Consider the following 16355-nt stretch of genomic DNA (forward strand, 5'->3'; position numbering starts at 1 on the left):
AATTGATAGCTACTGTTCTTTCTTTGACTTGTATATAGATAATGGCTTTTGTTTCTAACCCGTTCGATCATCTTCTACACTCGTTTTCCCATCCCGAGTTAGCAATGCCAAAGTCACATACTGGAGGGGGCGTTGAGACAATTCAGCTGGCATTGCATACTACTGCAAACTCCAAAGATAGTTTGCTCCCACATGAACCGCATTAAGCCTCGATCAATATGGCATATCCGATGAATTTGAGTGTCTTTAATTGCTTCTTACATTAAAGAATAAAGTTTTGAGTGGTCCTTAATGAAGATTTGACAAAAGTAACATTTATAGTTTAGGGTTTCCAATTTATCAAACATTATACAGTTCATTCTTCAATGACTAGCGCTTAGCATCGAATATAGTAAACGAATGATGAATGAAAACATTGACTCTTTGAGTATAAGAATACCTGGAGCTAAACAAATCCGTTTTTGGCAAGAAACATGAGTCACCGTAGACATAATAGGCTGAAATAAGAACATGGGAGAAATGATCATCATATCCCAAGATACCAACTGAAGTCACTACCATCTCAAATCTAAATTATACTGTTCATCTCGATAACATTCAAATCAGCACTTTACTATACTCCCAAGTCTACTGATGATAGTATATCCCATACCTGTTCGGCTGTTAATTTGTTGGGAATGCATAAGCTAATCTTCCTCAGCTTCAGATAACAAAGTGAAGTGCTTCAGCAAGCTGAACTTTTGTTCATCACCAACAACCTCCTTGACTTCAAATGTTGCGAGAAGACTGAGAACAGCTGGATGAGGATCCCTCCCAGTAACATTTTCTCTCCAGACTTGGATCTTGGATCCACATATGCTCGACTGAGAAGGTCTGTAGCTACAGAATACTGTGCTTACAATAACAGGTAGCTCTCCTCTTACATTGGGTGGCTGAATTCCTAAGACTGAACATTGCATCACGGGCAGCCAAGCATGACTCTCAATCTTTAAGCTTGTTTTTCCACTCAAGGACTTTCCTGAATTAGGAATGGTTCCAAACGATAGGGCGCTAGGCCTTGTTGTACATAGAGTGGTTTCTTGACACAAGATACATGGCACTAAACCAGAGGGAAGTGTCCACTAAATATTGCAAGGTGGAAGTGCTTGCCATGCTTTGACAGAAGAACCAAATAGCACCAGAACCTCTCTACACAGTGGAAAGAGATCTGTGAAATAGCATAATTGAGATGTTGACTTTGCTTGCTCATCTGACCAAGATTAAGACCCATCAGGAGGACAAACACATCAACGACCCCAAATCAGCTTGAAGATGTTCCTGCTGGCACTTGCACTAATAATTTTACTCCTATTCTTCAGCAATTCCTCCTGAGCACGAAGGTCCCCCTCCTAACAAAGCCAGCCAGTATCAAGTCATAAGATGCTTTAAGGCTTTCATCTTAAAAGAAACTGAAAGATTCTCTAGCAAGACAACAAATGTTTCCTTAACTTCTTTCAAAGCTACACAGTTAAAGAACATGAAAAATCAGTACCAATTTCACAAAACTTTGTACAAAACAGTGTTTATCCATAGGCTAAGACAGGAAAAGTTCCACATTAGCAAGGGCCTCAAAGCAATAAAAGAGGGTTCTTACAATATGGGAGTATGCTTGAGCCAGTGACAGCAGAGTTGGGTATAAGTCTATAACTGCAAGAGCTATCTCTTCTGTTACTTGTGGAACCTGAAATATGGAAAGGCAAGCATTGACCCAGGGCATGAATTAGAAAGATGTATGATCCCTTATGCACTTTAAAATGCACGGTGGAGCAAAAATGAAGTTTTCACATGTAAGAATCTAGAATAAAAGATTAGCCACAATATCAGCAAAGTAATACAAAATCAGGTTCTGAGAGGGACAGAATCTTGAGCAAATATGACGACGCAATCACCTGCATGAGTTGGAGAGCAAATACATCACTAATGGTCATCTTCTCAAGATCTTGACACTTCTTAACAAACTCATCATATGAAGGGCAAACTCTAGAGCACATAGCCTTGTCAATGAAGTGCATGGTGTAGTATTGGATAATTGATTTTGTGAGATAACCATATCTTCTCACGGTATCAGCATAACCACTAGTCCTTTGTACATCAAATCCTTCCAATATTTCTGTTGTAAAACATCTGAAAAAACAAACATGCTTGGCATCAGTTCTGAAACTTCATGAGATGATACAGCTTTGAAGTTTACAGGAACAGAGACAATGACAACATAAAGACTGCTACATACCAAGATCCAAAGTAACATTGAGAAAGATATGGAAAAAAACTAGTATTTGCTGATCTCATTTTATTTCCAGCAAACTAAACAAACTGTTGAGCTTTTAAGAAGGCCACAAGGAGAAAAACAGCTAAAAGTTCTTCATAACTTAAGAAATGAATTTGCTATGCTTTCTTCCTCACATGCTTATGAACTTCAGCATATAAAAGGAACTGCCTTGAGAAAACTCAGGTTACATCATAGGTGTACAAGGAACATGACACATCTCTATGCATTCTACTAATCTTCATTTTAATATTCACACAAATGTCAACCAAGGTTCACAATTTCATGTACTGGTAGTGTATTGGTCATGACTTGGACCGGTGCTATACCAGTCCATACTGGTGTACCACGTGCCAATATTGTCAATGCATACCAAGTTTTGGAAAAAAACCTGAAAGAAATGCTGTAAACAACCAAAAGAACTGTCCCACAGGTGGTACAAGCCCTGTATTGGGAGTACCACCTGGTTTACCCTGGTCCGAATCCCTAGCTGTCAAACCAGTAAATACCACCTGTAGAACCATATCATACAGTATTGTAAACCTTGATGTCAACCATTTGTCACATCATACATGAACTATATATCATTTATCAATTTTTTTTCGGATATTATACAAATAGAGCCTAATTTAATGGGAAATTACTCAAGAAACCAAATTAAATCAATAATAGGTAAAATTTTCCTATTTAGTGAATACAGCCCATAAGAGAACTAAAAGAAGACAACAGCCATGCACACATAAACACTTCCACTATCAGATAGATTAATTACAAGCCAAAAGTATCATGTTGTTCTCTCTTTTACTTCTCCTTTCTATACTCAGTTCATGTTGATGCAAGGCCTGACCTGCCTAGCAAAAACAAGCCTTGTTCTCACAGCCTAATGCTATCATCATCCCATTCAGTGAATACAGCCCATAAAAGAACTAAAAGAAGACAACAGCCACACACACATAAATACTTCTGCTATCGGATAGATTGATTACAAGCCAAAAGTATCACGTTCTTCTCCCTTTTACTTCTTTCTCCACTCAGTTCATGTTGATGCAAGGCCTGACCTGCCTAGCGAAAATAAGCCTTGTTCTCACTACCTAATGCTATCATCATCCCGTCAATTGTGAAGTGTTTGGCAAAATAAAAGTGGGCAAACCTTGCCTTCCAGTCATTTGTTAGAAGCTGATCTTAACAAAGGTAAAAAAGAATGACATACTTTCAACTTAACGCACGAATAGAAAGGATCCACCACCTAAGTCTCGAGCACACCGCTTGCAGACCATAGATCATCCAACCAAAAAGTAGTCAGAATTAAGTACCTACCTTCCAACTATCTCCATCACCTTGTTTTGACCAGGTACCGGCTTTCATTACCTCAGCATCAAGATTTAAGATGAGATCAAAGTGGATCACCGCATTCATCCTTTTGTAACCAAAGCTCTCATGTGTGCAATTCCCATCTGTTATAGTACCTGTACTAATAATTTACATAGGGAACATGTCAAGCATTGATTCCTTTAAGCAATATTATTTGAGCAACTAATATAGATGCTTGTTTTAGCACATTATCAACTAATGACATATTGGAGCATCTCTGGATGCCAACTAAAAGTTGTAGAGGGGCTAAGTGAGTCTGCAAGGGTTGATTTGTCAGTTGGCTCTCTTCCTACTCAGTTTTGGAGTAGAGAAAGATTGCTCGGTCAACAAACATGAGCAAATAAGTTTGTTTTTAGCCTCTTGGTGCAATCCCAAACTGAATCGAAGAAGCTTGAGAAGATTCATACAAAGTTATGAACCACAGTCTATATTATCTCTGTGATAGAAAGTTTCCTCCAGCTTCTAATTCTTTCTAACCACAGTCACCTACCCCTCATTTTCTGAATTTTTATTGATTTAGATGTCCTTTGAATTAGTATGTTACCCTTTGACCAACTGTGGATGCTATATCAAAATTAGAGCACAAGTTTGCCCTACTGTGCTACTTTGTTTTGCATCAATGACTAAGGACAAAGAAAGGGAGGAGGCTAAGGTAGAACTATTTTTCTCCCAGTTACTACAAGATGAGTTAGATACCACGATGGACTATAGACAATCTGCAACTAAGATGATCCATAGCTTGACGATGTAGGAAATCCATCAAGGTTCATTTTGAAACAAATCAAGATCAGGATGTAGAATCTTAGATCAACGAGACAGAATCATAGCTTCTAGGAAGGGTGGCTCAATACGAGGAAAATATGATGCTAGATTTGAACATCAAATGTTCAAGATATTGATGTGGCACAGAAACCAGTCCTCTATGGACCATTGTATAGAATGCCAGTGGTGAGGTTTCGAATGACAATGATGTCGACAAAAGTATCGATGGTGACAAAAGGTCATTTATTTACCAGATCCAAAGTGGAGGTGCATGGATAAGGAAGCAGAAATTTACTCATGCCACTGCTAATGAAAATCAAGGCTTTATTTTCACCCTTTTTATTGGGGGGAGAGGGGAAACTAAGTTACTGTTCAACCAAACCAGAGTTGATAATCTGGTTCGGTTGCTTTGCTTCAACTAGGTGCTCGCCCAAGGCACCCGGCACCTGGGTTCAGGCGAGCGCCCTGGCGATGCTTCACTGAAGTACATCGCCCAACTACTATGCGAGGCGCTTAGGCCTCACCTCATCTCACCCAAGCGCCCGAGCACCTTTTAAAATCACTAACAACAATTGGTCCTAATTTGTTGAGTTAAAGACTTCCTATTGCCCGAAAGAGGAACATAGTAATAGTAACGGTAGTGCTCAAATAGCAAATGTGGGTATGACCTCCCCCTCTAGTAGACCTCCATCTCTAATGTCTACCAAATGGAGCAACATACCAAGTTGCTACAGGTAGGCCCCCTGCCCCATTAGTGATCAAGCAACTATGAATTTCTCACTTGACTAACATGTACCACAATATCTCCCAATATCAAATGTGATGAGAGAGATATCACTTTTGGGTTCAAGAAACTTATTATGTTGACTTTCAGCCACATCTCTTGAGGTAATATTTAAGACAGGCATCACATACAAATTTACGCATGCAGCAAACTGTGAATATCAATCTCAATCTCATGTATGACTGGAATTGTATATAAGCTAATTTCAGCTTCTTAGAAGTTTTGTTTTTTCCTTTGATATGATTATTTTTTAAAAAATTAGAAGAAATTTCTATTACAAGAAGATCATGTTGGGCTTGAATTTGAGATTCATTATTTGTGCAACAATGCACTAACCACTAGGACGTTTCTACTTCTTGAAGTGATTAATAATAGCTAATAAAAACATACAAGAAATGGAATCATGATCAAATATGTATTATAAAGGAGAAAAACCTATCTAGCATTTATTTCAGCATATTTGTTCAGATAGGACCAATAACAACCCATATCAACATAAAGCGCAACTTGGTAAAGACATGGTTTCAAGTTTTGGCCTTGACTTGTATTGGTTAGGCTGGTCTGCACATGCAAGTACTAACACATGGTACACAGGCTAATTACAAATTACTCAATGTAGTTAGCTACCTTTAACACCCTGATTCTTATACTTTAAAAAGTTACATTGACATCCCTATAGTTATGAAAGTGAAACATCTAAGTTCATTTACCCTAACGTCATCCGTTTTAGCAATGGAAACACAAAAACAAAGGGTAAAAAAATAATTTTAATATTTCAGTTGGTGGTGGTAGACGACCACGCCGCTGGGGGCCGCAAGCAACTATTGTAGATGAGGAGAGCCGCTTAGCAATTGCAATGACGACGAGTACGATGACGTACTCAACGTCAAATTCCGGGACCCACATTTTTCTATCGTCACCAGAGCTTTACAATCGCTCACCTGCCAACCTTCCAGAGCTTCCCTTCTCGGTTGACGACAACCACGGGAGTATAACTCGTCCGATGAACCCCCCATCTCCCCTTTTTCATGCCCGTGTCGGAACTGAGTTAGCAATAAGGGGAGCGACAGGAGCTCCAATGACCCCAGATTCGGGTTGGGTGATCCGCCCAATAGGTTAGCGGCGAGGCAGCCACCATCGTTGCCGTAGACGTCGCGACGGCCACCACCGTCTTGCGTCAATGCTGATGCAATTGCCAAGCGACGAAAGAGCCACTCGGCATCAGCATCGGCGACCCTTTCGGTGCTCGACAATTGCATCGACATCGATGCAGATGATGATGGTCGTAGTGGTGTCTATGACCAAGATGGTGGTCGCCTCGCCGTTAACCTATTAGGTGGGTCGCTCGACCCGAAGCTCCTACCGCTCTCCTCGCTACTATATCATTTCCGGCATAGGTGTGAAAAAGGGGAGATAGGGGGCTTGTCGGAGGACTCCTATTCGCTACAGTTGTTGTCAATCGAGAAGGAAAGCTCTGGAAGGATGGTAGCAATTGTCGAGCTCCCGACAGACATATCCGACGACAGAAGAAAAATGTGGGCCTTAAAATTCGATTATGAGTACACCGTCATACCCATCATCGACACAGTTGCCGAGCGGCCCTCACCACTAGTCGCCGCTCTCCTCATCCACAGCAGCCACCCATGGCCCCCAGCGACGCCACCATCCGCCACCACTAATTTGAACGTTAAAATGATCTTTTTGCCCTTTGTTTTTATATTTCCGTTGGTAAAACCGACGGCGTTAGGGTAAATAAACCTAGATGTTTCACTTTCGTAACTATACGGATGTCAATGTAACTTTTTAAAGTGTAGGGATCGAGATGCTAAATGTAGCTAACTACAAGGGGTAATTAGTAATTAGCCCCATGGCATACCAAGATACAATTGGCACATAAGAAAGAAAATAGAAAAAGAAGAGAAAAGTGGGAGGATGAGAATAAGGAGAGGAGGATAATGATGACGAGAGCTCGAAAATGCTCTAGTTGTTGAGAGCAACAATCATTTTCAGCTATCCAGTACTCTGAATTCAAAAAATATTCAAGCATGATATGTTTCAATCATGGTATGCAATTTCGAATAGTATCGCCCGGTACGGGCGGTATGTACCGATTCGACGGCATACCAGTCCAACGGCATACCAGTACCATAATCCAAAATTTAAATGACAAAACATGTTTAAGCAAGGTTTTAAATATCAATCGGATTGGTACATACTGATTGGTGCTTATCAATCTAACTAAGGATCAATATTCAATATGCATTGATCCAACCAAAAATGGGTAGCAAATGATATTAATCGGTTTCGGTTGGTATTTGACCTTTTGTTTTTCTCTGGTGACGTCAGGTAATTTAGGTCCATGTAACACCTTACTGGTGTGTCACCTTGTACCAATACTATACTGGTTCAACTGGTTGCCAAAAATTTATATTGAATTGATATTAAAAGTTTTTTGTTTAGGCATATATACTTCATGGGAGAAACTAAACTTCTAAAATTCATGAAGTGGCATTCAGGTAGAAACATATCATAATCTACAACTACAAAATCAGCTAGCTCATAGACTGGTAAAGAATTTGCAATTTGAAATGAACAAAAAGGTTAAACTAACTTAAAAACCAACATTAGTTGTGTACATACGCTGTTTTGATGCTTTCAGCTGCCTCCAAACAATTTTGATCACCCTCAACCAAATATATCAGTTTCTGAAGTCCACATCTCTGCATAAATTCATAGAAAATGATAAAAGCCATATCCAGTATAAACAAAGAAAACCAACAGCCACAATTACTCATCCTCTCCACCGCCTCCTCCTATTCTCCTCTTCTTCTCCTCCTCTCCAATCCCCTTCTTCCAGAAAAACAACAAAGGATCTGGTACCTAAAATTACAATCCTTAATTCTAACATAAATTTTGAATAGTTCCTTGTGTACACCAAACCAAGGTTCTAAATTTTAAATGATAACCGTCCATACCCGGCAGAAAGCTTGATATAGCCCGATATCGGATGATACGAGGCTGTATCGGGAGGAAATGGTCGAAATTTCGACCGTTACCAACTTGTAACAGTGTTCATGGGAGGTCGAGCCTCAGGCGGTGCCACAGCCAGCCCTGGCGGTGCCACCGCTTGGGCCAGCTAAGGATCATTGAATGGGCCTTTCTTTTGCCCAAAACAGCTCCAACTCTGGCCCAATGGACCCCTAATTGAGTTAGCCTGATTACACTAAAAATTAACTCAATTAGACCTAAACTACTTCGATCTAGACAAATTATTACAAGCATGAATCATGTGTTGTTCGGCATGTCATTGGTTCATCTGGTGCTTCTTTCGATCTTTCGGCGCATCGTCCTCTCCTTCAATGTATTGCCTAATCAGCATGTTGGTCTCCGCAACATCCAATCTCCTTAGCGTAATATCCGATCCTTCAGCTCGATGCCCGAACTCATAGCACAAAGTCCTTCTGTCGGTGCATTGACTGATCCTCTAGCTCGATATCTAATCTCCTGACATGTTTCACTCCGGCCCAATGTCCAATTCCTCTTGTTTTAATCAATTTGCCTTTTTTGATCGAAGTTAGTCTTACGTCACTCAAAACGCAGATTAGATCGTAAACTCATTAATTGATTTCATTATCAAAATCCAAGATTCAATAATTAATGGGTAATTAACTATGTTAATCGGGTGATTAGTGTATTTAATGATGATTTCATCATAATCTGATGTATATTGGATCAAAATTACGTATTTAATCTTTCTTTTATATGTTTCACATATTTATGATGGTAAAATAGATTTAATTAGGTTTTATTAAAGTTATTTAATGCTACAATTAATGATTTTAACAATGATTTAATCAAAATTTAATCTATTTTAGGTCAATTCAATGTCTTTAATACCTACCAGAGTGTTGGACATATTTATAATGTTGAAAGAAAAGTAATTAATGGGTAATTAACTATGTTAATCGTGTGATTAGTGTATTTAATGATGATTTCATCATAATTTGATATATATTGGATTAAAATTACATATTTAATGTTTCTTTTATATGTTTCAAATATTTATGATGACAAAATAAGTTTAATTAGGTTTTATTAAAGTTATTTAATGTTGTAATTAATGATTTTAATGATGATTTAATCAAAATTTGATCGATTTTAAGTCAATTCAATGTCTTTAATACCTATTAGGGTGTTTGATATGTTTATAATGTTGAAAGAGAAGTAATTACTAGATAATTAACTATGTTAATCGTGTGATTAATATATTTAATGATGATTTCATCATGTTTGATATATATTGAATCAAAATTACGTATTTAATTTTTTTAAGTGTTTCACATATTTATGATAGTAAAATAAGATTAGTTATGTTTTAATAAAATTATTTAATGCTGCGATTAATGATTTTTGATCGATATTAGGTCAATTCAACATGTTTATAGCTTATTTGATTTAAATTTAGTAGGATCATGTCATCAACAGAATAACCACATTATGATGTATGGATTCATGCCCGAAAGATAGATGAGAACCGTCATCATTAGTAATGTATTTATTGTGACAATATTGACAAGGGTGGAGGAATAACTCGGGTGAAGATGCATTTGGCCGACAAGGATCCTAATGTTGCAAAATGCAAAAAGATCCCGATAAAGATACGTAAATTATTTCAAAACAAGCTACAACAAGCAAAGGACGATTCGTAATGGATCGAAATATGAACCTTGCACAAAGCTATTCCTTAAAGTCCGAAAAAGATATGTGATACTATTCTTACCTAATCTACATTGATTTTGCTAAACTTATACTAAATGTATATTTATTTCTAACTATAAAATCCTATCCTAACTTTTTTTTTATTTTTAGATATTTTGAGAGGATTTTAAGCCTAAATTAAGCGTACCACTCAGTACGTTGTACCATACCATACCGAGCAAAGCTCAGTACACCGATACGACACAAAATTTCGATCTTTGTACCAAACTTAATCTTTGTAAAGCAATAATCAAAATAGTTACTTCAAACTATAAACTCCAAATCTACAATGTAACCAAATTACAAAGATTTCCTTAATCAAAATTTAAATTTAAATTACAAAGACTTGTAGAATTGTAGTCTACAAGTCTTCAATATAACAACCCAGTGGCAACCAAATTACAAAGATTTCCTTTATCAAAATTTAAATTTAAACTGCAAAGACTTGTAGACTTGTAGTCTACAAGTCTACAATATACAAGTCTACAAGTCTACAATATAGCAACCCAGTGACAATTTTAAATTTTAAACTACACATTAACTTTCAATTCAACTCTATCAAAATTGCTGATTTCTAAAACACTAAACACTCGACAAGATGACCAAAACAACGATAATATTTTTGTCTGTCTAAAAAATGAATTACTACAACATGGCTAATCTAGCATAACACAATTTCGATCAGGAACATGCAAGGTAAGGAAATCTTTAACCTGGATAAGAACCAATACCTGTAGTCTCAATTTCTGATCCTTGTATCTGTTATCCCTAATTGATCTGCACAAATCATCAACTCTTTTTCTTTCTACAATAAAATCAAGCACGTACTCAATGTTACACCCTCTATGTCGAGCAATCCAAATGCCATCTCCAACAGGCAAACGCCTAAACTGGAAAGAAAATCAACAAAAACAATTTGTTATTGTTTACCAAAAAGACTATCAATTTCAGATGGATATGTTAAAAATGTGCATCAAATCAGAGCATATCTTCATATGTGCATCAAGTCTTCTTTATTATTCCTACCCACTTGGAGCATCCTGAATCTACAAAGACTAGCCTCTTCTTACTAAAGCATTTATAGGTCTTGTTATGGAGAGACCCATACCAGAAGCAAACCCAGAAGAAAAACCATTATGTGGTCAAAGGTTAGACAAGATCGACCAGACAAGGGCCTTGTTTGGGCCTGTTGAAGGCTGTTTTGGGCAGTCAGCACTATTCTCAGCAGGACCAGGTTATCAGGTGCCGTTGGACAAACAACCACTTACTATCAAAGCAAATAAAGTGATGTCATCAACATACATAGAAGTGACATGGACCAAGATCAAATACTAACCTCTGGTAAATAAAGTTTTAAAACAGTATAATCATCTAAGTAAACAAAAGAACTCACCTCTACTAAGATGTTGAACTGAGTGTGTATGTTATCAACAATTTTTCTTGAACGGGACCTACAAAAATTTAAGAACAAAAAAGTGAAAACTGTTAGTTGATTTTTACAACCACTAACCCATGTATGGTTGTTCTAAAGATAGAATCATCAAGTTGAAAAGCCCAAAGAGAACTTTAATAGAACAAGATGGATCTACAAACCATAGTTCACACTTCACAGTATTGATTGATTCCAAATTCAATACAACTGATCTATATTAGAATCATCCCAGACCAATTCAATTTTGATCAATGTTGTCAATATCACAGTAATAAATTGGTTGGAATCAGCTAGAAACATTTCCATTAGTTAGACAGTCTACTAATGACAATGGCCAAGGTCAACAATCTCATGTTCCTGATATGCAGAATTGCTCATGCCCCACATGATAACAATCATAGCTTCAGATTGTCCACCATTAGTCTATGGCAGAAAAGACAAGGGCAAGGTAAAAATTGTTGATGACTTCCAAGAAGATATGAGAGCACATAGGTAAGAATATAAGATTGGGTCAGACAGGAATTCATCACAATCATAGCCTTACTACCATCATGGATTTTATTGGTCACATACGACATTAATACTTGGTCCTAGTTTCCCAAGCATACGGCGTTGCTATGCCAATGGAAATTCTATTGCCCAATAGTCATTGTGGCCTCACGACTCCACTAGTTTATCAGTCATAGCAGCATATTTAACAAGTGGGCTACCATCCCAATTAAACTAAGCGACTAAGATGTCAAGATAATGCTAATTTGATTCAAATAGTAACATAGGATATATCTGTATCAAAATTATAATATTGATCTCCAATCGACTCACATTATGGACCGTGACTCACCTCTGACTCCAACACAGCGATCCTTATGATAATAGTAACAATTAATAATGTATGACTTGTATAGTTTTAAGTTCATGTATTTACAAGATTTTCAATTATATATTCGTAGTATATAAATCATGCACTACAAGCAATTTTAGAATCTTTTCAGACTGTGTTCTTGACGAATGATTTCAAGGTCTTAAAGAATTTGATTCACCATTAAGGAAAAGAATAAAACAGGATTTAGTAGGTATTTATTGGGCCAATATCAATACTAGCGAATCCATCTAGTATCGAACTGTAGTGACACATGATGTGGTATTAAATCAATCAGATCATTGATTGGTATTAGTACCTGATCAAGATTTATTCTTTGATATTTATAGTCGTTTATAATTTAAAAACAATTCTAAAATTTTTTGAAGTGTCGGTATATTTCAGTATAGTCAAGTAAGATATATTCTGAACTACAAACAGTCAAAAATTGGGTCAATAACGAAATAATTGAACTAACCCTAGGACCTATAAAAGCAAGTTGTCCTCCAGTATATTCAGAAAAGGTTATAGACGGAATTTTGTGTATACAAATGATAAACGTTTGTTCTCGTCCTCAAGTAATTTTATCCATCCAACTGAAACCTAAGTCAAAATATGTTGAAATATTAGCCCAAATCATGTGTTGGTCCATTTAATTTTCATGCAGTGTGAACATCCAAAACTTTGATGGTTTCTTTCCTTTTCTATATTTTCTTTGAGCAATCCATATACTACAAGATGATGAGAAAATAAAGTAAATCATGATTTCTAGAAAGAAATCAATTAACAATATATAATTGTGAAAAAATACTAACCCAAAGTTTTCACGATCATCCAGAATCAAAATAACATCATAGATATCTTCAAATTTCTCCCCAGATCTATAAGGTGGCATGGCAATAGCATTGTCATTTCCTTTTGTAGCATCATTAGCAGATGGTTTGTGCATAGGAGAATCCTGAAATCCAATGTAAATTAACTGTAACAGCTACAACCTTCCTAAATCTTCGAGAAAAAATCATCATTATCAGCCTCGTCGTGAATTTTTATCTGTTTTATTGAGTCACAATGCCAAACACCAAGAAAACATACAAATGAAGTGCAAGCTCGCAAATTAAAAGAGGACTGAGCTGCATCTGCATAAACTGAATTCCGGCACCTAGCATCACCTACAGGGATGTTGGCAATACTATCTGGAACAACAACCATCAAGTTTGGATAAGAATATGGTATAAAAGATACATTTAAAGAATGTAATCTGCAATAAATCAGTCTCATTTCATTAAGAGTAAAAATACCCAAAACTATAGGCATGCAGGTCTCTGCTGTTGAGTAAGAACACTTCTCCAGATTTGCAGAATCATGATCAGAATCCAAAAAATCAGCTTGCTTATACTGGAGAGTATGGAAACGAAAATAACACTGGTTAAGATTTTCACAACAGGTTCAAGAGTTACCTACCAAATATATTGCTTATAGAAATATAATCTTTAAAGCCAAGTAAAGAAAACTTAGCACACATAGTCATCTAAGACCATGCCAAGTTGAGAGTTCCACTGTGTCATCACAACAAGCTTTGAAGATCAACTGAAGAATATAATATACTGGTGATAAAACTAATAAAAGTATTCAAGCTATAAAGCTCTCACCCTATCTACATATTCAGTTGGAATGTCGATCATTTCTGTTTGACAGCTCACGCTTGCTGACTGCAATGTCAAGTCAACAGGTGATGCACTTTGGCCATCAAGAGCACTGTGAGATCTACAAGTTGCTTTAGCAGGCTCAAGATCAATTGACCCAGATCTCAAGAGGCATTCACGTGCAGCTTCTTGCCCTTCTTGTGTTAGCATGTATCTACATAACAATATGCAAATAGAAAAAATTAATTAACTGAGATATAGAAATTAATATCTGAAAGAAATTGGCTAAGGATAAAGATTCATAAGTTACTGATAATTAACACAGAAAGAAGAATTAAAGTAACAATGAGTTTGAAAAACAAAAATTAACATAATATTTAATAGCTGAAGAATGTTTTGAGTATTTTATATGACATATCTAATAGTTGCTTATTATATTGGTATCACAATATCATGATACAAATATCAATCTTGTAAACTATCTTGGAATAACATACAATACAATGTCAGTGAAAGCATCACATGCAACTCTGGAATAAATTGAAACATATAAATTTGCATCCCAAGAAAAATGAACTGCTAATAAGTCTCATGAGTTACCATAGAAAGCCCATTTCATCAAATAAAACTCAAAGTTTTATCTAATAAATACCAATTTAATGAGGGAACTAATATTACTTTGCTGGGCAACTAGACTTCACCACTAGGCCTTTTGATATCAAACTCTTCATGCAGTTCCATCCGGTATACCAATCCCTTGATGAAATCCCAAATTGGCCAGGTTGCTTACTCTTATCTGGTCTGTGAACACCAAAATCAGCAAGAGCATAATCTATTCTAGTTGCAAGAGTTGAAAAGCATCTTTTAAAGATAATTAAAATGTGAAAATAACCACTCACGCAATTGAAGTTCGTGAAAGCCCACTTGCTTCTGCAGCATCAATCAATTCCTGCTTTTTCATATAACTACTCCCATTGGTCATTGCCCTGATGAAAAATAAAAGTGCCACTCGACAAATGAGATCAACAATAATCATAAACCAATAGCATTCGATCAGGACATCGACCTGTAAAGTGTAATCAGCAAGGCATATGCAACTGAATTCTTCTTTGGTACATAACGTTTTGGTTCCTTCGCTTTCTTCCCTATGAAAAGGTAACAGTTTGTTTTATTGAACAACGAATGTAACCAAGTCGACGGAAGCGCTCAAGAAAATACAAATAGCAGAAAGTTCAAATCAATAGTTACCCTTTTCGTGGGCCTCGTTCGTCGTGGAAGGCACATCGGCGACAGATTCTTGGAAAAATCCTTGCATGAGCCTCAGAATCCACTTTCCCACGCCCCTAATAGATTGGACCATTGTACAGATCAAGATTTTATGAGAAAGAACATGTTCTCGTAGTCGAAGAACGAGAGGAATAAGACTCACTTGATTTGGGACAGGTCTTTTAAGGTCTTGATTGGGGTTTTCGCGTCGCAGATGCTGCGGTAGGCTTTGGACAGCGTCTGGTCAAGGTTCTCCGACAAGCCATTGGACTCGACCATCTCCTGCCGCTTTCTCCAGAGGTACAGCCCGATCTCCTCGTTCTCGCTGCAGCGGACGGACCGCAGGTTCTCCATGGGAGACGAGGACCGGCAGATTCTAGGTTCTGAGGCGATTGAATCGGGATCAAGGGTTTCTTATAGCAAGGCAATCGATCCAAGGCTTCGAACCAGAAATCAACTGGCGATGAAAAGGCTCCCGGGGTTCGATTTAGCCATCCTGCCACTCCCTTCTGCTTCCAGAATTCAAAGCGATCGAAAGGGGCGGCCGCGGCCGCAGCGGTTCTTCGGATCCTTTCTGGGCCCGTCGCAGGTGCTGTCGCCTGGTCCCGAGTCGGGTCGGTTCAAAGGCACGGTCCTTCGTGGACCGGACTTGAGTCGAGTCACGAGCAACTTTGTAGATAAAAAGAAATCCAATTTAAATTCTTTTATCGATTTTGATTCATTTAGATCAAATTTTATTCATCAAGAAAATTGTAAACCGAACTTATGACTATATTATCTAATTCTTTTAATCCTCAATAATATGAGATTATTCTTTTTGTTCATCTAATTTTCAATATGATTGTACATAATTTTTTTATAATTACAAATATACCAAACTTTTCTACAAAATTAATGTTCTTCTATCATATTAAACGACAATGCAAATGACGCTTTCATATGAATTCAAATCTAAAATCTATCGATTATCTAAATATATTTTTTTATTCTGATTACGTGCAAGCGTAAGAATAGAATCAAACTGAAACCACAATCGTCTAATACTGATAAAGCTCCAATTTCATTTTTTTACAAAATTATAATTGTCGGTTCCAAAACTACAAGAAATATCCAATAGGATCTTCAATTCCAACTTTCTTTGAATCACCACTTCAACTACAACTTAGAATAAATAT

General features: G+C 37.0%; 1 protein-coding gene across 2 annotated transcripts; it reads right to left on the reverse strand.

Moving 5' to 3' along the window:
* Positions 1–400: 400 nt before the first annotated feature.
* LOC103971945 (crossover junction endonuclease MUS81) lies at positions 401–15783 on the reverse strand. Of its 2 annotated transcripts, XM_009386109.3 has the most exons (15): positions 15344–15779; positions 15163–15257; positions 14981–15059; positions 14814–14900; positions 14593–14715; positions 13921–14128; positions 13570–13666; positions 13364–13464; positions 13087–13229; positions 11374–11431; positions 10712–10870; positions 7863–7942; positions 1929–2163; positions 1634–1720; positions 401–1388 (listed from the first exon to the last, which is right to left on the reverse strand). In XM_009386109.3, the coding sequence occupies exons 1-15, from the start codon at positions 15532–15534 to the stop codon at positions 1287–1289; spliced, it is 1845 nt and encodes a 614-aa protein (XP_009384384.2). In that variant the 5' UTR covers positions 15535–15779; the 3' UTR covers positions 401–1286. The 2 variants fall into 2 exon arrangements, with proteins under 2 accessions (XP_009384384.2, XP_018675743.2); XM_018820198.2 differs by lacking the exons at positions 401–1388; positions 1634–1720 and adding an exon at positions 3623–3776 and having other exon boundaries at positions 1980–2163; positions 15344–15783.
* Positions 15784–16355: the final 572 nt, after the last annotated feature.

The sequence above is a fragment of the Musa acuminata genome, chromosome BXJ2-11, assembly GCF_036884655.1.
Source record: "Musa acuminata AAA Group cultivar baxijiao chromosome BXJ2-11, Cavendish_Baxijiao_AAA, whole genome shotgun sequence".
NCBI classification, from domain to species: Eukaryota; Viridiplantae; Streptophyta; class Magnoliopsida; order Zingiberales; family Musaceae; genus Musa; species Musa acuminata.

Bases quoted from the DNA above. Each gene is read 5' to 3' on its own strand.
- LOC103971945 (XM_009386109.3), bottom strand. From the start codon at position 15,534: ATGGAGAACCTGCGGTCCGTCCGCTGCAGCGAGAACGAGGAGATCGGG. The intron at 14,716-14,813 runs GTGAGTGGTTAT...TGGTGTTCACAG, and splicing joins CTTTCACGAACTTCAATTGC to ACCAGATAAGAGTAAGCAAC. The intron at 13,230-13,363 runs GTATGTTTTCTT...ATTGGATTTCAG, and splicing joins TGCGAGCTTGCACTTCATTT to GATTCTCCTATGCACAAACC.